General features: G+C 35.9%; 1 protein-coding gene across 1 annotated transcript in view; it reads right to left on the bottom strand.

Annotated features, from left to right (window-relative positions):
- The window catches only part of C2CD5 (C2 calcium-dependent domain containing 5), a gene marked incomplete at both ends in the record, with an annotated part of 44,598 nt that extends 21,729 nt beyond the window's left edge, over nt 1-22,869 (bottom strand). Inside the window, 9 exons of the mRNA XM_009871525.1 lie at nt 2,022-2,130; nt 6,814-6,846; nt 7,755-7,840; nt 14,321-14,445; nt 15,902-16,100; nt 17,766-17,921; nt 18,472-18,567; nt 20,776-20,947; nt 22,783-22,869. Coding sequence (XP_009869827.1) covers nt 2,022-2,130; nt 6,814-6,846; nt 7,755-7,840; nt 14,321-14,445; nt 15,902-16,100; nt 17,766-17,921; nt 18,472-18,567; nt 20,776-20,947; nt 22,783-22,869 — 1,063 coding nt within the window. The remainder of the gene's footprint in view (nt 1-2,021; nt 2,131-6,813; nt 6,847-7,754; nt 7,841-14,320; nt 14,446-15,901; nt 16,101-17,765; nt 17,922-18,471; nt 18,568-20,775; nt 20,948-22,782) is intronic.
- Nucleotides 22,870-27,041: the final 4,172 nt, after the last annotated feature.

Genomic DNA, 27,041 nt, shown 5'->3' with positions numbered 1-27,041 from the left:
CATTCCAGATTGATATTCAATTATTCCGAGCAATACTATTTTATACTAAAACAATGTTTGGCAATTTTAAGAAAGCCTTTAACAACATAAAAACAAAACATTTAGGCATTTGATAATTAAACAGATTTAAATTTGAAGCATTAACCTAAAGATCCTACAGCATTTCTAAGAACTTCACTGAGCTGCCATAATTTCTGTCAGCATATGTAGTACCGAATGACTAGTAAAATACCTGAATTGAAACTATTCCAGTCTAGCAGTTTGTATGATCTTGTGTTACCCATAATTCCGACAAAGGCTGAGTTCAAAACAGCAAATTAGTAGATCAGTTATAGGAGCAGAATAGTGAAAAAAAACTACCAACAAGAACACAATTGACAACACCACTCCACAGGAACTGGAAAGACACAGACAGCAGAGTTAATAAGTGGCTGAAATAGAAAGGGAAAAAGGAGCATGCCATAGCAATCTAGCACTAGGCGTGATCAAAGTGTACAGTATATAGCAATCATCGTCTTAATGATAAATTATCAATCCACCTTCAAACGGTCTTTCCTCTTCTACATTTTCCTCTTTATTCATTTGCCAGTTCATTTCCTTTAATATTTTCCACACTTATTTGACCCAAATGCTTAGAATGATCATCACTGTATCAGAAACAGTTTTTTTCTACTTCTTCACATTCGCTCCCATAGCCATAGGCCTTTGCTCTCCCATTTGTTTTCACTGTTTTGCAATATACTGAGTTGAAAGTATCATGCATCTTACATTCACTTGTCAGGAGCAATCTGCAAGTTCAACAAAAATACTTTGTTGTGCAAACACGCGTCTGTCTTCTCCTATTTCTTATCCTGCTTTCAATCTTTTGGTAAAAATAAAGGAGTGCTCAATGTAAAAAACTAAGTTTTAAAACTTCTGAGCAAAACTGATTTCTTTTCCCACATTGTCTTAAATAAATATATCAAACAGTAAATTTTGCACATGTGACCTGTATCAGAAATCTGCTTTTGACGTTTTTCTTCATCTTCTCCCCACTGTATACATAATTCTTAAAAACAGGGGAAAAAGAGAACACTACTGTGTACTCACATGCTTTCAAAAAAATCCCTGAAAGCATGTTTTTTTAAATTCCAATTAAGTCTCAGATTTTGTTTCATGTTGTCAGTATACTGGCTTTTTAGATCAGCAACAATCTACTGGCCTTGAGTCACAAGAAAGAAAGGAAAGGAAAAACAGATTATTTTTTAATTGCTTTTAAAGATGCATTTGCACAAACTTTGTTCTATTACTCCTGACTAGTGCATGCAAAATCACTACAGGTGCTACTTTTTATCTTCCTCTGTCTGCATTTTTAAGTGTGCTATTAACTTCAACCTTTTACAGGGCATTCCTCAGCTTACCTCTGTGAATATAACAATACAGTCTTCAGAGTCAAAAGTCATTTAATTCTAATGTCAGAACTAAGACATGCAAAATGCACACGTTCCAGTACTGGAGTTCCCAAGTAAACACTAAGTAAAATCTTAAAGAGTTCAGTATATGTTTTTAAGAACAGAAACAAAGCTGTAAACGTTTTATCAAAACAGGTTAAAAACATGTATTGAGCTAAATTGTAGTCTTTAGTCCTTACAGATTTCAAGGAGCTGAAAATTAGAAAACATAGTTAAGATCAAATATTTATTTTTGTTTGAATGGAAAACTAGCATCAAGTTTTAATATTAAAAAGTGGTAAAAATAATTAAACCCTCAATAACTCAAAGCCAGCTTTTAGCGCAAAGTTACTGCATTCAAAGCTCTCTTATTTCATTAACTTGCTGAAAGTTTCTCACTAAAAACACACCCTCTGAACGACTTATCACTTTTCAAGCTTAATTCATTGTCTGAAAAATACTGCTTTTAATATACATTGTTAGGATAGATTTATATCTATTCAAATACCGTTATGTTATAAAGTTACAAAGATTAGAAGTACTTAATCATCATGAATGAACTTGGGCAAGGAAGTTGTTGTGTTAACATACCGGGATTGTGAATGCGATCCAGAAGCTTCACAGACCGGGCACTGACAACACCACCAACGTGGACAAGAAAGCCTGGTGGAAAGGTCGTCAAGGTAAAAAATGGAAATTCCTGTTACGATTAAAAACAAACATCATATGACTGCTTACCAACCACTGCTGATTGCCAATAAACATGCAGTGAATTGATAACTTCCCTGAAATACAAGCAAAGCAGTTATATTTGGCCAAACGTGTCCTTCAGGCTTATTAAGCGCTACGTAACCACACATCTTCAGATATCCACAGTATAATAAAAGCAAAAGTACGATACAATGTAAGAATACTTTTCCCCCATAGAGTTTATTTCAGCATGATATTAATAAATAATGAAAACTCCACACATTTGTATTAACAAGGCCTCTATTGGTCCACTTTTAGGAGGCAGCCAAACAATTCTACTTCCGTTAGCTGATATAAACCAAAGGAACGTTTTTGCCAATTTTTAAGCTTTACTGTTACAACTGACTGAAGTTTCATCCTGAAGGACAGGGTAAAACAAACTGAAGTCTTGCAAAAATGACTAATGTCTTATTATAGGAAAACATAACCTAAAAATATTTACAGACTCCTCCGCCTGCATCATAAGCTCTAAATGTAACAAGTAAATACCCGTCTTCTAGAATGAAGCATAAATCTTTGAAATATAACTCTAAGTTCTCAAACTGAAGAAATTAATTTCCAATTTATTTGCATAAATTAGTTGTTACCAATTCATAATTAAAATGAAGAATTGGTAAATTTCATCAACTACTCAAAAACGCTGTGCAATACAAGATGCAAAGTAAGTGACAACAGTAATTTTGCATGACACACGTGACGACATAAGTCACATTCAAAGGAGCCGAGCCCAAACTGGAAGATTTTTATATCTATAAAGACATTCTAAGGAATGTCTAATATACACGTGACAGCACGCTTATGGGGGAAAGGCAATAGATTTGTGTTCAGCAATTCTAAATGTACAGAGGCAAAAACAAGAGAAAAATCATGCAATCATGGTTTGCATAGTCATAGTGATTGATTAAATGGAGAAAAGAAATACCATAACTTTATATGAGAGAAAGTACAGTACAGATTCCTTTCTCACATACTTGCAGTGCTTGCAACAGTACAGTTGATCTGAACTTCTACCTGAACAGTGTACATGCTGCAGCTAAAATGAGAATCACAGTTCTCCCAGCAATACATGGCATGAAAAAAAGCCCTCTTAAAATAAAGTCCAACGTAGATTTAAAAATAACACTTCAGAACTCTTACCACTCTTGTTATTAGAGCTCACACAGCTTTTAAAAGGTCCTACAAACTTCAAATTTTCTGGATTTTTGTTTGCCTTAGACTTCCAAAATTAAGAGGCAAACCTTGAAATGAGCAAGTACAGTATCAACAACCACAAGAAAAAAAAAAACCAACCCCCAAAACCAGCAAAACCTGCAGTCGTGCCTTACAATGCAACTAAAAAGCACAAAGGTTTCACCATAGGACTCTGCAAACCTGCTTGACTAATCTGTCTTCAGGAGCACTGACAGATCTCTAGAGAGGGCTAAAGAAAAGACTTCCCTAGAATGTTCTCACAGACCACAAAGTGCTTTGCAGGTTTTCAGCACGCTCAGAAAGCTCTGACTACAAAAAGCTCTGACCACAAAACAGTCTGAATACCTTTGCTGTACATCTTTCATGCTGAAAAATGAAAGAAATGTTAGAACCCTCTTTCACTGAGGCTCTGTAACATCAACTGTTCAGTGGTTCCCAAATATACTGATAATATTTGTCCTTGGACAATTCCATGACACTCATTCTGCATAACTTCTATTTAAATATATAACATACATGTTTGCTCTGTCCCTGAATGTAGTTATCCCACATTAAAAACATTAAAACTAATTAGCTTTCCCAGAACTATAGAATATCAACGGAAAAGTTCAGTGGAATTTCCTATGTGACATGTGCCGTAAGCCTGTGCTACATTTACCACTTACACGTAAATACACATACTTAAGACTGAGCCAATGCACTATGTAGTGAACAAAGTGAATGACACTCCATAGTCTAAAGCACAAGCAAGTCTCAGGCTTTTTAATCCATATGGAGATTCAAAAGTTATTTTCATTTTTTGTTCACTTTCATAAGGTCACACACTGCAAGTAATTTTAACATGTCCAGACTTCTACTTTGCCTGATTCTCTACACTACAAACAGGAACATGCATTTATCTCAATCAATAAATTGATACTTCCAAGTCTAGATTATAAGATATGCTAAAATTAGACCTATATCCTATCAGTTGATTTCAGCCACAGACACATCTGGGTAACTGACTCATGGAAGCATTCTGACATGCTCTAATTCCATTAACCATGTCCCACACTCATTGGTATGCAGATGGAATTCTATCACCTTGTATGACGGCTTTTCATTTTTTTTCCTTTAGTTTTTTTTTAAGCTTAGAGGTTTGGGGGTATTTTTATTATTATATGACTCAAAACCAAGTTCCAGACTCAATCACCTGTGGTAATCTGTAATACTTCAAAACTGTAAAGCTATACTTTTATTGCATGGAAAAACAGAGAATCCGTAAGAACCGGGTGCAGTATTTCCATACTGCAAATCTCTTTTATTACTGCAATTTGCAAAGCACTATCTTTACATCAAGGTGACGTAAGCACAGAGTAGTCCCACGTGTAAGAAGCACAGTGTATTCCCATGTGTAGGAAGTCACACTGATCTTCAAGTTCCCAAAGACACAACTGAAGCTGGTCAATCCTTTTACCAATACCAATTAACTACGTCATTTCACAGTCGGACTCCATAAACTCTCTAAAACCTGTCACTGGTTTAGTCCCTGCAGCTACTCAGGAATTTTATAGTTGGCCATTTGGGGAAAGTCTGTTAAGATTATTAAAAAATCCCCACATATATATATATTTGTTTAATACACTGTTTAAAAATGTTAGCATATACACATACATGTATTGCTAGTATTCTTTTTTTAACTCCATTTCAGACAAAGACACATAAAATAATGAAAAGGGCATGAAACAAGGCTACATACATATCATTTGGTGTTAGTGCCAGCTGAAGCAGTTCTCACATTCTCTTCCAGAGGTTCACTTACTCCCACCATTGTACCACTCCCTCAGATAGTACTAGTAAACACTCCAGTATGTTCACTGTGGGTTTTTTGGGCTGAACCAGAGTAGAGAACTGGTCCACACTGAACCACTGTTAATTTCCTGGGTGAATTATTTTTATTCTAAGCACTCACACTGTGCCACCTCACAAAGCGGCCAAACAACCCTACAATTTTTCTTCAGCTGAACTGAGGGGATGGGCTGGATAGTAACAAGAAGTTGCTGGAAAGAGAAGTTGCTTAAGTCGGCACTTCAAGCAGAAGAATCACCCAGAGAACTGCACTCTAACACAACAGTTCTCTCGCAGTGCTCTTCAGAGATGAAGATCAGCAGATCTCCACTTCGAAAAGGCAGCAGCCAAGATCTCTCAAGCACTTGCAGAACGCAAACGTGGCACAAAAAAACGGCCAATGGCCAAGCTGAGGTCGACAGAGATACAAAATACCATCCAGACCGGCATTTGATCATTTCTATAAGAATACAGGCTCATTTTTTATAAGAAAGCTCAAATTTTCCCACTGTTGGAAATACAGCATATATATTTAGAGATAAAAGCACACACAAAGATAGCTGTGTTATAGTTACACTTGCTACCAACAGGTATCCTGTGATTTGCCAAAAATACATTAATGAATGACATAACATGTGTATGAATTTTCCACAGCTGGCAAATTTTCCTGGAAGAAATTGAGTAAAATTACCCTTTCAACAAAACATGTTATGGATTGCAATTAAGATTATTTGAGTAATGCATTAAGCACACACTTGATTTAAAAAAAGCTGTGGAGACATCCAGTCACGTGAACTGGTTTTATTAAGCCTTAGTATTACCATATACTCAAGTAAACTAAACTAAGATTCAGAAGAACTTCTGTATGTATAATACTTGTGGAAATACATCATAGGCATTGAATTTATTCTTTGTTTTCCCAAGTAAGTGCCACCCCAACTAATCCAGACAAGTAACTAGAGTGTACTATTTCTATGTGCAATACTAAAATATGAGTTACTCATTCTCAATAAATAACTCAACCTTAACGTAACGTAGCAGAAACATAGCCAATATGAAATTTTCAGAAAGACAGTAAGAATATATTTCTTGTATCAATTAACAGTCTGCATGCTTTGCATAGTCATCAATAACAGACTCAATATGTTTCTATCGCATTTTACAGTATTTTTTTCCACTAGATAATATGCAGGCCTTAGCAAAACAATAAGCAAATAATTCAGGCTCTAAAAACACATTTTACATTTTTTATTGTTTTTTAAAAGGTTCCTAAAGAAATAACAGGTAGCCATGAAATGTCTGAAATGCTAGTGAAACCAAAGGTAAAGAGAGAAAAGACTCTTTGTAAAGCATTTTTTCAAACTAAAACATTAAAAGCAAAAGTCCATGGATTCATATTTAAAGAGAAACTAAAATTTTAATGGAAATGTATCAACATGCAAAATACTAAGCAATAATGTGCCAATCTTAAATATAAAAGTATATTAAAAAATTCTGCATATACAAATAAATCTGCAAAACCTGACAAAAATCAAAGTATTCCAAATAGTTGTTTAGAAATCATCAGCACAAGAAAAAAGAGCTACAGAGAGTCACACAATGTTTTGGAACATACCCGCCTTCTACAGAACCTATGAGGTGATCCTCCCTTAGCAACAGATAACACAAAAAATGAGAAAAGAACAATCCACTTACTCCAAATAGTAGCTATTCACTTACATTTCACAGATGTAGCTGATTTGGTTTTCAACAAACATATATGGTTCTATGTAAGTAGTTCAGGTAGTCAGAAATTTTAATTAAACTAGAATTTATTTCTGAAGAGAAAAACATTCACATTTCTCCCTTCAAGACACCTCACACCATTTTGACAAAAGCAGTATATAACAAAAAAAAAAAGTTTCAAGGACTCATTCCACTATCTGCATTATACAGTCTATTCAGCATAAAAACAGATGGTCCTACAGAGGTTCTACAAAAAACTGTAAATCTGGAAAGCCCTTTTATTGCTTGGGAAGTCATTTAGGTTTGTTTAAGCTACTACTTCGTAAAGGCTACGTGTACACCACTGCATATAGTAGAACGAATGCAGGATCATGCAACAACTCTGTTTTTCAAAACTGAAAGGTTTTTGCAACTATAAATGAGATTTTTCACATTGTTTAAAGCTATTTCAGTGTTTCCGAATTAGGTTTCTGCAAAAACTTCAGTAAATAGATGATTGTGTGAAGTATTAAACCTAGACATGGATTGGTAACTGCAGAGAGAATAAAGAGCAGTAATTTTTGCTTTAACTGTTTCTTATAGCACCAACTGTAACTACTTGAGTGCTGTGCACATTACAGTTATTTGCTCCACTTTATTTAAATTTTAGTATATTACTAAAATATTATGAAATTTGTGTATAAAAGGCCTATTAAATGCTCAACACATGCAATAAGTTTTCAGAGCTAAAAATTACACATTGTTAAACAGAAAGTAACAGAAGACATTTCACTTACTACAAGCTAAGCTTTCACTTCAGTAGATCAGAAATACAAGTATAAAATGCCTTACCCTTTGTTCCAGAGCTGACTGAGTCTGTTGTCTTAAAAGAGTTTTAAATGGCCCCCCTTCTTTTCCAGCACTCCCACTGCCCATTCCTGAAGAGTATCAGTACAAATGACATTCAAAGAAACAAGTATTATAATGTGTAACCAAATGTTTGATTTAATATAGAAAACAGTAATTGAAAACAGTGAAATTATCCCCATAATTTTAATTTTTAGGCAACAAAATGCTGAGCATCACAGTTTGTTTAATTTGGAGAGGTGTTCTGAGGCTTGGTTTTGATGACTAGCGGTGGTTTTTTTTAGCATCTGGACAAAACCTCACTGATCTAAGATGTTTTTCTGCTGTCAACCCGGATTAAAAATTTAAAAAAAAAAAAATCAAAAGACTAGAGAACTAGATTTGCAACCCTTCTCTATGACACAGAACTTTTTATTATGATTATTACTATTAGAAGTCTGGCCTATGATTTCAGTACAGAAACATGTTCTCTGCTTGTCACAGGAACTTTCTACATAATCAAATTTTCAGCCTTTATCAAAAAGGGCTGCAAAGTCACCATTAACTTCACACTGCTGAATGATGCCTCTCTGCCAGATTAATATATAGTCATGTATCTCTCTTTACAATCATCATCAGTTTAAAAAAAAGGTACAAAAAATGTAGCCTTCTGAAAGTTTCATAGTAACCAGATCACCTTTCCTAACCGCTGGGAGGAGAATGTGTATAACTACAGCAGCAGCTACACAATGCGTGATTGGGACCAAAAAAGAAAAATGCAAAGACAATGCCTGTCCTTTGATTTGAAAAAAATACTCTGGAAAAATTACCAATTATTTTTATTTTCTTTAGTATCTATACAATGAAATATTCACTCATCTGATTCATTCAAATAAGCTAAGGACTACTGCTCAGCATTTAAAACTACCTCACTTATTTGATTACTGTATTTGCACACACATAACCTGCAGATTATATGTAAATGAAAATAAGAAGTAGATGCCAAATTTGCAAAATGTGAGTAATTCTCTGTTTCCTTCTTTTATATGTTTTTACTCCCACCTCTATCCCCCAATGCAGGAGCTTTTATCTAGAGATGGAAAATTTATCAAATATGCAAATATCTTTGCTATTCAATTATTTGTTATTAAGGAACTGTATTGTTAGCCAAGTATGTCAAGGTGCAGGTTATATGTATGATAGTAACTTATTTGCTCTACAGTTAGAAAGCACAGAAATAAAAAATAAGCACATACCAAGATTGTGTTTTTCCTAAAGTAAACACAATGCTGGTGAATCAGATTTTCTTGGTAATATTTCAAGCCTAAAAACATACTATCATTGGTATTTCTTGTATCTAAACCGATCAGTGCTAACTTGGCAAAGCAAAAATAAACACCTAAGTTGTATAGGAAAGTATAGGATAAAGAACAAAAAAAAGTGTCAGGAGCAGGATGAAATACAAACACCACAGTGCAAACAGTTATGAATGAAGTCAATATTTTCTTTAACAGAATTTATAATTAATTTCAAGTAATCATTCCTTGCTAATTCCTTTTCTTCTGATCAAGCATCTAATAAACATGGATGAGATTGCACATATACATCAAAGTGCAGTTGTTTGTTTCAACCAAAGACTGGGAGATCTGGAAGCAATATGAGACTTAATAGTATGTTAATTCATTCCTAACATTTTCAAACATTATTATGCTATCATTACTATATAATTATAAAAGATAATACTATAATTTTTAACAAATATTTTTAGCTGTTCTTGGATAAGGAAACAAAGATATTAGTATCTGTATAGTCCCATTAAATGAGATTAAATTGCTTTTACTATTTAGCATTGCTTCTAAATATCACTGTCAGGGACTATACAATATTAAATACAGACAAACATAGCAGAAATACTGGACATGAAACAAACTCAAAAAAACACAAACTAATCAAAATAGTTTCTCCAGAAAAAAGCAGTAATAACTGTTTAATTTGAATCCAAAAATAATGCATGTCAATGAAATGGAAAAGGAGGCAGTACAAATAAAAAGTTTGTACAGACTTAGTTTAAAAGCTTAATTTAAAGAGCAGAGTTGCTAGCCATCTGATAGCCATTACTCCAATACATTACAAATGGATGGGCAAGTGCTTGTTCCATGCAAAACACAGGAACATGGAAGTGAAGCGGAGTGAAAAGAAGTAAGTTCTGTTAGTCCAATTACTGCAGGAAATTTTGTGAGGAAAAAGATGTTCTGTAGCCTGAACTACGTGTGTTTCAAATCCTAAAAGAAGTTCTTGAAGCTGTTGCAAGCTTCTGGGGTTCTGAGGTGAGAGATGGTGCGAACAGTCACGTAGCCGGCAGTTTTCAGAGGTTAACTGAACAAAACCCCCAGGGTTACAGAAGGCTGTGCGTTAAATGCCCCCATATCAAACAACAACATTCTCTTTAAAAGTCTGATTAAAAGGCCATAATAGATTGATCCTACCAGAAGCAGCCAGAAGCAGCTCTTCAGTGAAAGAAACACTTTTCCTCAGCACAACTGGGCTGACATGGCTAGAGTGCAGAGGGTTAAGGCTAGACCCCGAGAGGAGGAGACAGGACTTTTTAAGATGTGGGGAATCACAAGAGAGTGTAGGGGAGCTGGGAAACAGGAAAATCCTAGGTCTCTGTGGGGAAGGTGCTGTGGAGGAAAGTGATAGACAAAGAGATGTAGGTTTAGAAGATGACTAAAGAAACAGACAGAAGAAATCAAAATGAGTTGTTGTTTTGGTTCTTTTTTTTTTAAATGAATCAGCACTTACTTATAAATTACGTCTCAACACACAAAGAAATGGAATGACAATACAGTTCCACAACGTGAATGAAAGGCACGTTCTCAGAAGTCATGAACTGAGTAACTTGAAATTAATTTTTTTTAAGCTATGGTAATCTAACAAGTATTTTAATTATATAAAAATTTGATAACAAATGCTACAGAGTAAAGGCTAAAAAACACAGTCTTCTCACACACTTACTTGGACCACTTCCATTATTTAAGTACAAAAAGTTACTTTCCAGAGAAGTTCTGGATTTGTTTTATGAGAGTCATAAATCTTGTAGGTTTCAAAGTTCCCACAAAGAAAAGGAGTTCCACCTTCTCAATTTCCTCCATACATATACTAGGTCACATCAAAATGTATTACCTGATTAAAAGATGCTTTTTGTCAGCCTGTCATTCTGTTAAGCTTGCAGTGGCATAAAATATATCACTATTCAGAGAAGAACTCTAACTTCAAACCAAAAGAGGCTTCCTCAGCCCAAAATACTTCCCCCTCAAATTTAGACCAGAATGAATAACAGTCACAATGGTATTTTATAAAAGACATTAATGCAATATTCTCCTGATTTGGAGCTACTGAAAACTAGATGCTTTAGCAGATCCCAGTTTCCATCTCTTATATTTAGTTAATCATATTGTGAAATTGTGGTATCTGCACTCTTCTCCCACGTTAATCTCCATCTCAAACACACTACCTACCTGACTGAGAAATATAGAGGAAAATAATGTACTGCAAAAACATCAGAAAACATTTCATTTCTTACATCAGTCAATCTGAGTAATGGGTATCTCAAATTTGACAATATTTATAAATGTGTCACATAAGAAGCTTGCACTTTTTAAAGATTTTTTTTTAGCATCACTAACTTTCACACTGAAATTATTCCAACAGTCTTAGAAACGAAAACATGAGTCTAAATATATACAATGAACTGTTAAAAACAACATACCACACTTAGTATGTTAGGCAAGCATCTTCTGCACATCATCAAATTTTTGGTAAAAGGTAAAACAAATGACTCAAGAGATAATGTCCTTTTAAGCTATTAAAATTCAAAATGATGTCACATCAAGACACAGAATTTTTAAGAGAAGTTACAGCAGCAGAATTAGAAGCTGCTAAAAAGCCAGTGCGAGCAAACAAAAGTATGTCCACTGTTAGCTTTAATACTAAAAAGACAGCCAAAAAAATTATCTTTTTATACTCGAAAAATCCTGAAAAAAATATGAGGTATCAATTACACAATCTGTTTCAGCTCTGAATCAACTGACTAAATATGAAAGGCCCATCCACCTACATAACACTGCCAGGAATTATAGAAAGTTGCTGCTTTAAAAACTTGACAAATTCAGTGACCTTCGTAAATTCAGGACGCTTTCACCTACAAAGATAACTATCTATCTTACATTTAAATCCTGTACACAACATGATCCTTACCATGGAAAATCTGATCAAAAGAAACAGGTTTTCAAATATTGCATAAAGACCTTAATTTCTGGTTCTCCTACATAATAAGCATCCAGTTATGTTGGTAGGTCCTTCAAACAAGTGACCAGCATAGGTTATCCACAAAATAGTTGTCATTTTTACACACACACAAAAAAGTGTGCTTTAGTTTGTTCGTTGTTTTTTTAAATCAGGACAGAGAAGGCTGTAATAAGAAAGAGAACTTCTTAATTGGGAGCATTTTTTAAGAGATAACTAGAGAATAAACTGCATTTGCAGTCAATATTTAACTTAATCTGCTTGGAAAAAGTCTTGAAAAGGATGCTCTCAAGTAGAGCTGAATCAACTACTTCAAAGTTTTCTGGATAAGATGGAGACAAGATATACTCTGAGCTTCAAACACCACAATTTAAAAAGCAACCAAACTTTTATAAACAATTCGACAAAATATTTTGCCCTACAGTAGCAAAACCCAGGGCATTAGTCACACAATGGAAAATAAACAAACAATAATTCTTTGAGTACTGCTGACATTATTACCGACATGATCCTAACCACAGCCTGAAAAATACGGAGAGGAGAAACAGTAAGTTGAAGAAATTATGACAGACCAAAGAAAGAAAAATGCTTTGTGAAGATGACTGGAGCATAATTTACTTTCAAAACATATACTGTGTATAATGGAAAGCCATTTCCATACACCAAGGAAAATAAAAAGACAGCAGATGCTACATTTCTAGTATTGGGTTTTGCAAAAAGGAGTTAAAAATCACAGTGAAACTTACACAATATACTCATAGCACACCACGTTAGGCTTGAAGACCACGCAGTTTTACTAACACTGTCCTTAACATATTGTGGTGAGAAATGTACTCTCATGGTTTGTGATATGAAATGGAGGAAATAAGAAAAGGGCAACACTTAGGACTCCTTAATGCTCCAAGATTTTTGACTTGAATACAGGTGTGTTACAAATGCCATTTTAACATTATACAGAAAAGTGGAGACAGTGGCAGGATTTAAATTTTCATCCTACAGAAACTCTTTCAAGCTCGAGGTGCGCTATCTGAAGTCTCCAATTTCCACATCATTTTGATAACTTGAATGCCAAAAAGCAAAAAGGGGTTGAATGAAAATACAAAACCACAAATTAAACAAAAAGCGGGTGGAAGCGCCTTACCAGTTTTGGGTGTCAAACTCAAATCTGTGTCAGAAGAAGAGGACTGTCGACTGTAGGACTTGGAAGGTGAAAAGGAATAGGTTTGGTTTTTCAGAGGGGTGGAGGGTCCTGATGAATGAGTATTGGGATTGGGATCTTCATTGAAGGGAATCCTGCCAGAAGAAGGTGGAAACATATTCAGTAATCCCGTGCCAAAGGACCTGGCTGACAGCAGCATGATCCAAACACCAGGATGGGACTGGGGCAGGGCCAGCAGCTATTCCTTAGGTGCGAGACTGGGGATGAGGCCAGAGGCAAAGAAATGCTGGTTTACCCATTCAGCATTCTACAGATGCTGATAATCTACAGTGAAACATTTAAGCCAAATGAAAGGCATGAGATGTGACAAAAAAAATTATATATATGCAAAAGAAAAAATTGAAAACAGTTCATGGCTTAAAAAATCTGGTCAGATACACAATGCTTTGAGTTAGTTTAATAAAGAAAAAATGATTTAAAATTATATTTGTGTTTATACATATCCATACATTTATGTATATACACACATATGCATTTTAAGGAAAAAAAAAGTATGTTTCCTTATCCTATAGCATCAGCAGCATGCCACAGCTAAAAACAGAGCAAAGAGGAGAATCTTTACAGGACCAACTATATTGACAGCAGTTCACTTACATACAGACTGACTTACCTGCTCTCTAAAACCGTCTCTTCCACAAATGCACATACTCTTCCCATAACTGTTTTAAAACCTAAATGCCAGATCTGAATCACACTTGAAAGCAATTATGAACCCAATCAGAATGCAGCCTCCTCCAGCAACTGAAAAATAGTGAATGTTCCCCAGATATATCAACTTATCTTTACGTGATTTCTTAGGAACTCAGCTCGTTAAACAAAGAGTGTGGCTTTGTGGAAGAGACTCCGACGCATTCTCAAGAAACTATTGCCTTTGTTTCAGCAGCAGCACACAGAGTAGTTCCTCACTGACAACAGAAGGTGTCTCCACAGGAAAATGAGGGAGAAAAGATGGGTGGTACCTGCCTACACTGCCTGCCTGCCTGCACTTGGCGACCACTGTGCCTGTGGCCTGCCTCTCCCCAGCTCTTGAGTCTGAGCAGTCTCGTACCAGTGTAGATGAGAGTGGGAACAGACACAGAGAAGTTCTGAGTAAGTCGTGAGCCAGTAGCAGTGTGAATTGGGCTGTTGTGAGTCGAGCGGCATCCATGGCTTGGCGGATGAACCAGCGGAGACCTGAGAGAATTTGCAGCCAAGGTGGAAGAAAAGAAAACAATACATACAAACAGGTTGCAAAGTTATGTTATAAATGATTTCAGGGAAGTTTAGCTAGAGGAGATGTCTTACTTTAAGCAGACTCTAAGTATTTAAATTCCTAGCATGCAAGAGTCCAGATGAAATAAAAAGAGAAGGGAACAGCTTAAGCACTAGCTTGTGAATGTGTAATTGATTCTTTGCAACAGGGCATCAAGTTAGTAAAGGCAAGAATAAGACGTATTAGTTGATTTTGTTGGCTTTCAGAAACATTCCCATATTTTTGACTGAGGGACAACGATTCCGACAACATGCACCACCAAGGTGAATGTGGATTAGCAGCGGGTGGGATTTCCACATTTTGCTCCACAGTGAAAGCTACTGAATTATTTATGAATGCTTTTTAAGTTGGCAGTTACCGGGTCCACCTTCCCCCTCCCCGCTCTTAAAATCACCACTGTTATTTTATGCTGCGTCGTATCCAGAAGCTCTTTTGATGGCAAAATTTTTAAAGTTAAAGCAACTTAAACAAGCTATTCTTTGAAATAGAAACCAGTAATTTTGAGAAGTCAGAGCATGCTGATGCCTGCATGGCAAAAATACCTAATCACTATTGCAATGACACAACAGTTCAAGTTAGTGAAAATGGTTGGTTCAATTAATACCTCTGGAAATACAGCATAAGTAGTATGCTTTTTGGTGTTGTTTTTTCCTTCCAGAAATTGGACTGCTCTACCAGACAGAAAATAAGTAATTTACCCAAGCAATAAAGTAGTGACAATTTGAAGAAGAATACAAGTATTTTTCTCTTAATTTGTATGCACATTTAAAATTTGCATTCAAACTGCGTTTGGTGCTGCAGTAGATATTACAAAGATCAACCAATTCTACCTCTCATCTAAAGTCTTCTCTGCAAGTACACCGTTCAGCTCCACCAGTTTTGCAATAGCCCTACTTGTTTTGCAACAGTAAAAAGCAAAGCACACCAGAAAAGACAAGACTACAGGGTAATTTTCTAAATCACTGACAGAACTTTCAGAATTCAAAATTTATCTTTTCCTATACACTCGGCATAAATGCTCAAACCGGATTGTACTGACCTTGGAAAATCATGAACATAAGTTATGATATAAGAAGTCCTCACAAAAATATTGTAGAAACACAGAGTCAAAGCAGAATGAATTATTAGTTAGGAAATTGGTGGATCACAACCCAAGGATACCTAATAACATTGCTACATGAATTCAAAAAGTCACATTAAATACGGATTACCATTCCAGCTTCTAAAGAAACAATCTCAAACATTTCAAAACAGTGGAATAAAACAAAAACAAATTCTGGGGGAAAAAAGAAATCACACCAGTTATGTAAAACTGAATGAGTATGAAAAGAAGAGAGATGAAACTTGTTTCCCTACCAATTATTAATTCATACTTACTCCTTCATTTCTTTGGATGGGGAGTTACATGCAGGTAAAAATGCTGATGTGCTACTTAATTTATCCAACGTGCAGGCTGTTCCTATGGCTCGCACTACTAGTCCAGACTCTCCCTCCAAATCAAAACACTGCAAATAACCAACAACAGCATTTCCTCTCATTTCAAGCACCTTCAAGCCAATCTTCCTTTGCAATTCACCTACAAAACAAAACGTAAAGACCTCGTAATTGCAGTGAAATTTCCCTGTTCTCTTCTGTGGTCTTTGGCCGTCTGCTTTTGGAATTGCCAACCAAGTCGTTAAAACAGGTAACAGATCCAATCTTGCATAATTATGCCAAGCAGCTGGTCACAATCTCTGCCCCCTATATAGCACAGTGTTACATTCATGATTTGCAAAGCTTTTTTCTTTTTTTCTCCTAATCATTTCTCATTACCAAAAAAAGTTATTTCAGAAATTATTTTCTCTGGCTTTGATTTTCGTTAGTTTTTCTCTTTTTTATTTACTGAGAGAGAAAGAGATGATTAAGATGTATGCTGTAACACACAGAAATTTCCAAACATTCCTTCATATACTTCAGAACAACGCAAAATCTATGAAATCTATGCGGATAGGCATCTATAATTTTATCTACAAACTTATTTAAGCATATTACAACCTAATTTGTACTTTTTTTTTAAATTAATGGCCTCATCTACAAAATGTAACACCACATAAACAAAACACTGTACCGAATATGCCACTCTGACTGCAATCAAAAGATTGCCACTTCTCTATTAACTGCACACAGAGACTGTAACTATGAGACAAGGGTCTGCCACAGATGCTTACTTAGCAGGACGTTTAAAAAAAAAAAAAAAAATCCAGGTAGCTAAAGAGCCCTGGTAATACCAGCTGGAAACCAACATCTCCTTTCAAATGAAAATGAAAGACTTCCAAAATCCTCATCTCTATGATCTCTTTTCTGTTGCCCCACTTACTCAAGATCATATATGCTGACAAAATCCACCTTTGTCTTTTAGTATCTTCCTTAAAATACAGCTGTACCTACAAGAAGCCTGACAACATTAAAGGCCTACTAGAGAACTCAAACCACTGCCTATCATTTCAGTAGCTATTTGTCATCATCTTTCGCATTCCTTACAACTTCAATATTGTCCACCCCTATCAACTGATTGTCTCCTGTCTTAGTGTGCAGGTAACTCTAGAGTAGGGGTGTTTTGTTCTGTTCTGCTGGCACTGAAACAGGAGGATCTTGGTTCAGAATTACTGTTTGCAAGCATCAATGATAATAATAAAAGAATAATCTGTGAGGATACTTGAACTGGCTCCAATTACTGGTCTCTCCAGGATCTGCAGGTAAGCCTCGCAGAACTGATGCAAGGCCATAGAGAAGTATGCTTGAGAAACAATGAACCAATCTTGACTTTGAAAAGATGAGATGAGCAAGATAAATATTAACACTGTGAGACAGTGTATATTTTGTTCACATACTTTGAGGTAGTTCAAAGAGGATGAAGTAGTTCATTATTTTAAGTGAGTCAAAATTCTAGGAATATTCCTCCATATGGGTTAAGAATACCTTCAAGAAAGTTCCACAGGTTTCTTTGACCTTACTAACAAATTAGACAGCAGCATGGCCTCACCAAGAAGGAGACAATAAAGGGATAAAAAAAAGTCAGTCATAATGGCAATCAGTTAAAACAACAGAACCATAGAACCTTCAGAAACAGAAGACACCGTGAACTGAAAAAATAACATAATACCAAAAAACATGTACAGGCTTGTCTTAAGCAAGTCACATACTTAAATGGTGAATACTTTTTTAAAGCAGCAAAACCCATTACAGCCTACATGTTTAATACCTGACATGAGTGAAATAAGTCTTTGTCTGGCCTCATTTGATGCCCTTGGTGTACGAATTCGGTCTATCCACTGGTATTCTGGGTCTTCATTAACTACAAGTTCTTCCACAAATCCATGAATTATTACTGCTCTGTAACACTTAGGAATAGACGTAGCTGTTAAAAAAAAAAAAAACCAACCATATATATATTTAAAAGATCTAAGGCACAGGTTTATGAACCAAGAATTCCAACACAAACACAAAATTACACATAACAAGTGATGTAAAGACTTCCAGAAAGAAATCCACAATCTTCTGTTAAAATTTGGACATATCCAAGAAGTTTTGCTCTGGGAGATCCTGGAACACCAATAAGATAACCAACCAGTGTATCAGTTACAACATATACCATTATGAAACCTTTTCACTTTATGCCTCTAACAGGATATGCACACAACCAAAACAAAACCATGTGTGTAAGTGCATGCACTGAAATGACACTTAAGACAGATAGAGTAGTCATGAAATAAGAACAGTAAAAATTTATTAAAAGAAAAAAAGAAAAGCAAACTAATTTTTCTGCATTTAGTATGGATTGCAATGTAATCTTCACTGGGCTTATGCAAGGAGCTAGTAAAAGGGAAACTGACAGAACAGATGAAGAAAGAAAAGAAGGGAGGAAAAAAAAAGTTCTTTGTTCAAATAAACCTTTTTCCTCTACTTACTGCAAAAAAACTTGACTCCACAGGATGACTGCCTAAATCTGTTTAAATCATTGAAGAGATCTACTTTCACCACCACATTGATTTCCCCACGTATACCTATCAATAAAAAACATGAAAAAGGAAGAGCTGTATCAGAAACAAATACAAAACTAGCCTTACTAGTTATTCCTTGTGATTAATTAATGCACTTTCTATGATCAGTGAGCCAAGTTTTTCTACAAAAACTGTCCTATAACCCTGTTAGGACTGGTCAGTTCAGCTGGTGGCTCACGTGTCAATTCCAGCCTGGGCCAGAGGAGCAGGAAGACCTTTCAATGCCAACTCGGAGGAAGTTTGTAGTCCTGCCAAGCCTTTGAGGCTGAAGCTACGCAAGCAACAGTCCTCAAACACCTGCTGCATCGAGCAGCTCTTTAGAAGGAAGATGGGACTGAGGAAAGAAAAGCCATCAATCAGCCTTCTGATACCGCAGGGGCCTCTGCCAAAGTGAGCAAGCATTCTCGCTCCTCCTTCCTACCATCAAGGCAGGAAGGGTGGAATCTAGGTCGGTATCTAAGCGCTTTGACTGTTCCAAGATGCTCTTAGCACAAGAGGTTGGTAGCACTAATTTTGAGTAGAGAGGCCTTGCAACTGAAGTCCTGTCCACATCAAAAAGCTCTGACCTACACCAAAAAGCTTTTACATTTTCTCCCTGAAACGGATTCAAAATCTTGGTAAAGCTACTCTCTAAAGTTCAAACCTAAGAGGAAAATTTATGGTTCTTTCTAGAACTACAAAGTGGCACAGTAATGTTTATAAAATATTTTGACTATGAGAAGAAATATATAAAAAATGAGGTTATTACAGACTTCTTAGATAAAGCTTAATTTTTGGCCACAACACACAAACATTCCTTTTTGATTTTTCTGCTTCCCTAGTCTAAGCTTTCTTGCCTTTTTCCCCACCCAGTAACAAAATCATTTCACATATTATAAATTCTGACATATTGAGGACTTCTGGATGAGTCTGATCTCTAGTGTCTTTAGAAGCCTTTATCACAAAAGTATGCAACACTTCAAGAAAAGCACTGCATTCATAGATTGACTCTCACATTACTGCAATAAAGTCACCTAGATCTATCTTCCAAAATGTCAACAGAAAGAAGCTTTCAGTTACTGTAACAGTAAGTGTCTCGTGTTCATATATTTTCACAAATAATCATGCTGAGGTGCAATTTATTTTTTTTAATAAAGGTTTATAAACTTTTTTAAGGAAGCATCAATTACTGTTTGCCGAGGATCAAGATAATTAGAATCTAATGCTATGTGCATAAACAAACTAGAATTCTAACTTTACTTAAATAGAAAAAAGCTGTGAAATACTAACAGATCTAGCAAAATATAATTCTTTCAGACATACAAATTGTACATATCCTGAGACAAGTGTTCATCTAATTTAACTCCAAAAGAAAATGCATGACAGGACAGTGTCAACAGAATAAAAGTAAAAAAATGCATGCAATACCTCTCAAAAAACTCTTCAGTACAACTGTTTTAAATATAAAAAATACTTTGCATCAGTTACGATGATCATCTAGTAAATACCATTTATTATTTCCCAACGATTTAAAATCAGCTTTTACCATAGTCAGGTCATTTAATTTACACTGAATAATAAACAAGATTATGAATGACAGAGATGTTCTGCAACAAGGTATTCAAGCAGCAGACTAATTGCTGCAAACCAACCTTGACTTTCTGGGACAAAAGCTGTGTTTCATCAAAATCAAAGGCAAAAATATCATTAACTTCATTTTCTCATACCTTCAAGATATTCTGATGAAATCTACCTAGCACTGAGAGTACTGTCTGCTGGGAAAAGGAATTTCATCCTGTATTTTACGTTGAAATTGTGGCATATCCTCTCTCCTCATCCCAAGTGAAATTTATCCAGCATCTCAGGAAGGAACAACATCCCAAGTGAATTCAGTAAAAGTATATTCTTTCGGAAAACACATGCTAATTGGAAAAGCATGTCTGGGTCTTTTTTTTTTTTCATCTACATTTTGCAGTAACTATTTTAAATACCATGTGGAGATTATTTCCACTTGTCACAAGTTCTATGGAAGGCGTTTTGCCAAGCGCTAGTCTGAATTACTATGCCAAATATTTTCTCATGCCAGAAATAAGGGAAAAAACCACCACAAAAGTAGCTTTCCAGCTCTCAAGGCTAAAATGATTACACATTTCTGAAAACAGCTTAGCAAAATAAAGATTTTAAGATTACATTTCAAACAACATAGTTTACTTTTAAACTAGCAAATCTTACCATGAATGGTATCATAAATTGGAAACCATCCTGAAATAACTGTAGCTGCTTCACTATAAAGCAGAGGATCAATATCTATGTACACTTTGCCAATGGCATCATTAGCACTGTAGGTATCATGATCAAGAACTGTGATCTGGAGAGGCTCATCCTGTAGCTCTTCATCATCTACCTAGAAACAAATATTTACATGGAATCTCAGTATTTTTTGAAAATGCAAAGAAATATTGCTGAAAAACAAATGCAAGAAAGAGAAGAGTTAGTTACGTACAGGGACCTGACACATGATAAACCTGTAATTTTGATTTCCTGTATCTAAACAACATGTTTGGATTTCAGCCTTTTTAGCATTTTTAGACGCTGAAATCAGTTATCGCTGGGAGAAGAATAGAAAAGCAAGACTGAAATGATTGCACACTTTAAAATTTCACATGATTTGTTTTAAGCCACATTCCCTAGATTGGCTACCCATCTCCACAACACATACTCTTTGTAAAAACCAAAAATTAAAAGATAAAGCATCTCCAAGGACTATTCCACTCTGAAGTTATGATTAGCGGTGCCCTCAACCTTCCAAACTGGCTAGTGGCTTAAATGAAGACAAGAAATTGTATACAAAAAAAGATTCAGTAATTTCAGACATGTACTTTCCTAAATAAATTCAATTATCCATCTGCAGATACGTCAGAAATTATTTTTTACGACAATGGTAGACATTCTACAGCTTTTCGTGTTGAAGGTCACAAATCAAGAATCAGGTTTACAGCATGATGACTCATGGAACTGTTTGCAGAATTATAACATGTAGTCCTGGAAAAAAACCCGAATAAACTACAAACACACATGCGCACACACACACGCTTACAATGTCTTAAGCAGTTAGTGTGTTTCCACTCTTTGAAATGTGTAGTTCTTTTTTTTCCTCCTCCCTTATTGTTGCCATTTGGCTCATTTCTTTCCCATACCCATTTTTTTCATGCAAAAAGATAGGATTTTGAGATTTCTGTTATTATCTTTCCCCTTCTCCAAAAAAAGCACCAGGATTTGAAAGACAAAAAAAAATCTGATTGAATTTCAACACCATAGTCCTACTTTCTCAATCAATGTGGACTGCTGATTAAGACATGTTCTTAAAATCAAGCATTGCATGTTGATTCATAATCTGCCTAACCTTACTAGTTCATATTTGCTCTAAAATATTTCTAACATTACCAGCTATTACATGACTCATTATACGTACATACATTTATAACCATGTTTATACTGCAGTATAATCTTAGAACACTATAAATGAACTAGTACTATAAATGCAAATGTTTTAAAAATTTTTCTAAATGTCATTACTTTTTTTTTAAAGGAATAAAAAATGCAAGGACACAAATAAAAAAACTAAACACTTGTTCAGAACATAATATCAAAGAACATCAATAAAGCAGATCTTGGAAAGTAATGAGCAATTACAGGAAAACTTTGAATACCCTCATTATTACATAAGGCAATGGGAAAAGAAAGTGTCCGGTAACTGTTGTCCAAGTCTTTATTTTGTAATTTTCTCAAAGGAATTCTCCATTTTCCTCTGTCAAGTGCATTATTTTTGCAACCCAAATTAACATTTCAAAAAACTATTAACTTCCACTAATCAAAATTAACCCTTTAAAAAAATACAAGCATACCAGTACTGAAATCTGAAAGCCTCATCCACAATGTTATTTTCCCTTCACTTTTACCTCTGTAAGTCTTTTTTAGTACTACCCAGAGTAAAGTTTGAGTTGGATCCAATCTGGCAAGCTTTTATCTTTACAAACAGTCCTAAAAAGCCAATGAGACACCTTTAGCAAACAAGGTATAACTGCAGATAGGTTTGCTGAAAAGGCTTCATGTGTATTTAAAATGAAATACACTTCATTCCTCAGAACTCATTTTCTGCCTGAGATGAAATTATTTCACTAAGGACATCTAAACCAAAGTGTCTATACCAATACAGGCAAACTCTTAAAAAATACTTACTTCAAATTTGAACCACTCAGAATTCCACTGAGGATTAAGCGATTTGGGATACACATCTGTCTTGAATGTTGTATTTCCAAACTTTACCTAAAAATACAAACGTTCAATTATTCATAATAAATATTAATAAATAAATTTAGAAACTCCTTAAATTTACACAATCAAATAATTTCAAATACATCTTTCAGTAATAAAAACAGATTCTTTTTCCGATACGAGGGCTTTTTTAATCCATTCACGTATATCAGTAATTTTCCATGTATCAACAACACTTCCAATACATATCTCTCTCCCCTATTAAAATTCTTTTCCTCCTCCATCACTTGAGAGGTAAAAATATCATTTATATTGGCTATTCAAAGTCATTTGCCATACTTTCTTTGTTTTCTGTTTAGAGATACTGCAAGCAAAAGTATTCTATCTAAAAATTGATTGGTTATGTCCTATCACTGTTCTCTCTAGGTTTTCTAAATCAGCTTTACTGACAACTTATAAAAGAAATATAGAAATAAAATGGTAACACTGGTAAATGTATTTCTTCAATTTTATAAGAGATCTCCCCAGATACAAAACAGAAAATAACCAAGGTCATCTCGATTAAAGGCAATGATGATATGCTGGACATATACCAGTAAATTCAGAGCAGCAAGGGGAAGGACCTTATCAGTTTCTATACTCTTCTTAAAACATAGAAAGTTCCAGTAAGCGTATAGGCAAAAAGGTTAGAAGGACTACGTATCTCTATACACCTCTATATTTATTCCTGTAACCTCCAGTTACTGAACATTAAATACCTTCCATGCTTTTATTGATTAATGTATCTTCAACTACAAAATAGCCTATTTCAGGAATCTCCATTTGGTCTCCATAGAAGTCTGTTTAGGGATGACCTCATGTAGTTGTTTGGGTGCTGTTTTGGTTTTTTTTTGTTTTTTAATGTTTTCTCCACTGTTCTTCCTTCAGGGGAGGACTCCTCACTCTTCTCCCAGGCCGCTGCAGGGTCCCTCTCATAGGAGATGACCTTCTTAAGCTTTCTCCAACGTGGGTCCTCTCAGGACAGACAGTTCTTGACAAACTGCCCCAACGTGAGTCTCTCCATGGGATGCAGTCCTTCAGGGGGAAACTGCTCCACCATGAGTTCCCTGTGGTGTCACAAAAGTCCTGACAGCCAACCTGCTCCAGCGTGGGCTTCTCTCCACAGGCTACAGGTTCTCGCAGGAACCTTCTACAGCGTGAGCTTCCCACAGGGTCACGGCCCCCTTCACGCATCCACCCGCTCTGGTATGGGGTTCTCCATGGGCCGCAGGGGGACATCTACACCCCGTCACTTCCATGGACTGCAGGGGGGCAGCCTGCCCCACCATGGTCTCCACCACGACCCAGAGGACTCTCTGCTCTGGCACCTGAAGTACTTCCCCCTTCACTGACCTGGTGTATTCACATATTCTCCCTCCTCTCTATCTCTCTCTCTCTGCCAGTTACTGTGTGGCACAGTTCTTTTTCCCCTGTTTCTTAAATATGTTTACACAGAGGTGTTCCTATCCTATCACTACTGACAGGCTCAGCCCTGGCCAGCGGGAGCCAGCTGGCATTGGCTCTATGAGACCTAGGGGAATCATCCGGCAGCTTCATGCAGAAGCCACCCCCACAGCCCCCACCTCCCTCCCCACCGCCCCGCTACTGAGATCTGGCCAGGCAAATCCAACACACTTACAAATATCCAAAGCTAAGTTTTTTTAAAAAATTCAAGATTCTTAATACAATAATGTGTTTTGATATAAAACAAATCCTGCAATTAGAGGGAGTCATGGACTCTGAATGCTGCTTTTCTTAAACACTTTTGCCCAAGAAAGTATTAAATAAACACTTTACACCTTTCAGAACCACAGTGATTATTTTGCATAGGTGCACACCCTCTGAGGATATTCTACCCTTGCTTAAGTACACCCAGTTAAGTTAAAAAGCCTAAAGCACTGCAGAACTAGCATGTAAGTTCACACTGAGCTCTGTATATAAAACCCTCCATACCTCAGTCAACAGCACAGTACTTGTAACCAAACAAATAAACAAAAAGATAGTGGGGCCTCCTATTTAATTCAGTGAACAGCAATGCTTTTAAGAAGTTAGTTCAAAGTAGGCTTTGAAGTTAAAAGGCCAGAGTGGCATGAAAACACAGGAGTAAGCAAGTTCAGTGTAAAAAAAAAAGAAAATCATCTAGCTATCACAAATGGATGCAGCAGCCTATGGTGCATACAAAAAACTAACAGCACTGCCACCAAGAATGTGTATTCATCACACAAAGTAGTACAATAAAAGTGCTGCTGACACAAGTTTTAAATAAGCTTCTTCATGCACCAGAGGCTGCCAAGACACACCAGCCCAGAGCCCCACCCAACCTATTTTTACATGTTAACTTGGGAGCAAATCAGTTCCCCTGGAGCCCCAGGCAGCTATAACTGAACTCCTCCAGTTAGTTCATTAAATCTCATGGAGATAATCAAGCACTACATTGCTGTCCGCTGTACAATTTTAGAAACGCAGTTACAGAAGAAGTTGTGATAATTTTGCTCCAGATCACACATACTGGCGAAGCCCACCTTATGCATAACCTGGGTCAAGTAAAGGTGCTGAAGTCTTTTCTCATTTTCTAATTCTAGATTTACATTAGAAAATTTGACAAGGAAATTAAAGGCTAGTAATCAATGACACCTTAAATAAAAATGAAAAACTGAAGTGAAAACGTTATGTAAGGGTTTTCAGCAACCTTACAATGAAAAATAAAGCAACCGTTTCAAGCTCACTTTATTCTGACATAAATTTCACCTGCTTGACACGCGGAAAGTATAGTTTCCAGTCTTTCTATGTAACAGTCCTAAAACCAAGGCCTCACAAACATATTTCTTTAGCTGCATTTCTGCCAAGACAGTCATTAAACTGGACATTAACCCATCTACACAAATTGATCTTTCTAATTTTTTTTTTAATTTTCCTTTTTAGCTAAGCTAGTCTTTAACCAGATAAAAGTCAAAATCTGTTTTGCTACACAGCTACTCCAGACAATGGGGTTGGCACAGATGGAGCAGGATTTGGAACAAGTGGGCAGCAGTAGAGGAGAGCTGTTTCTCCTCAAGGCAGCACAGAAACAGGTCAAATAAAACTCCAAGAACTGCATTCCCTATTCCTGTTTTCCTGTCTCTGAGCAGTACGCATCAAGTTGCTGTAGGCTGCCTACTAAATAAATCTGAAATTACAAAAGAAATGTTCATAAATTAAAAACTGATGAAATATCTGAAACCAACCACTGAAATATTTAGTTAAAGGATTGTTATTCATGTAATAAAACAGAATTGTGTACTACTTACTTCAGGGGCACTGAAAAGCACACGAGAAAGACATTTTCACTTTGTTATCAATTTACTGTCCCAATGTGCTCAGTGCCTAACAAGCAGTGTGCTTAGTGTCTAACATAAATAAAACTTCTAAGTGCTAAACTAAATTAGGACTCATATACCTAAAGCCTAATTTGATATTATCACACTTTTCAATGTGTACAGTTCTAGAAAGACATCCTGTCTTTCTCCCTTAATTCCAGAGTAATGCACCAACCTCAACTACCATTTGTGGTACAAGTATGTATTGACACAGCATTCCAGTTTTAAAAATCTCTTTGGTTTTTCTGAAAGTATGATTTTCTGAAAGTTACTGAAATGTTCTAAAATACTCACATTGGAAATAATAAATCATAAAGGAGAAGGATCGTCTCAATTTATTTCACAATCCTTTCCTAAGAAACATCCTATATTCTGCCAGTGAAGTATATGATTACGGAGCAGGTTGAGGTTAGGTATGTTTGGTGCAATAAAGTGATTTAAACGTGTAAGCAATATTTAACATTTGTCTAATAAAAAACATTTCTAAAATATTTTAGTATTTCAAACACTTTAAATAGGGGAATGCATATTGGCCTCAACAGTCAAGTCTGTACAACGACTCTGCACTTCATACAAATGACTGAAACACGTTTTTACTACTTCTCCATCCTGCTCACTCCACGTCTATGGAATCCTGAAATGGATTCCATTCGACTGCCGTATCAACAAGAGCCATTCATTAAAAGCCCACAGCCAAGAGAGATGTTGAGAAAGAGCTGAATATGTCTCAAACGCTATTCGCGTTCAGCGTGCCTGCCAGCCTAAAAATCGCACCCAAAGGCAAAGGAGAAACTGCTTTAGAAACACCCCCGCGCTCAGGGCGCTCCT

Source organism: Apaloderma vittatum, unplaced genomic scaffold (assembly GCF_000703405.1).
Source record: "Apaloderma vittatum isolate BGI_N311 unplaced genomic scaffold, ASM70340v1 scaffold33186, whole genome shotgun sequence".
Lineage (NCBI taxonomy): Eukaryota > Metazoa > Chordata > Aves > Trogoniformes > Trogonidae > Apaloderma > Apaloderma vittatum.
Note: the sequence above shows the minus strand (reverse complement) of the source record. Positions and strands in the feature narration are given on the sequence as shown.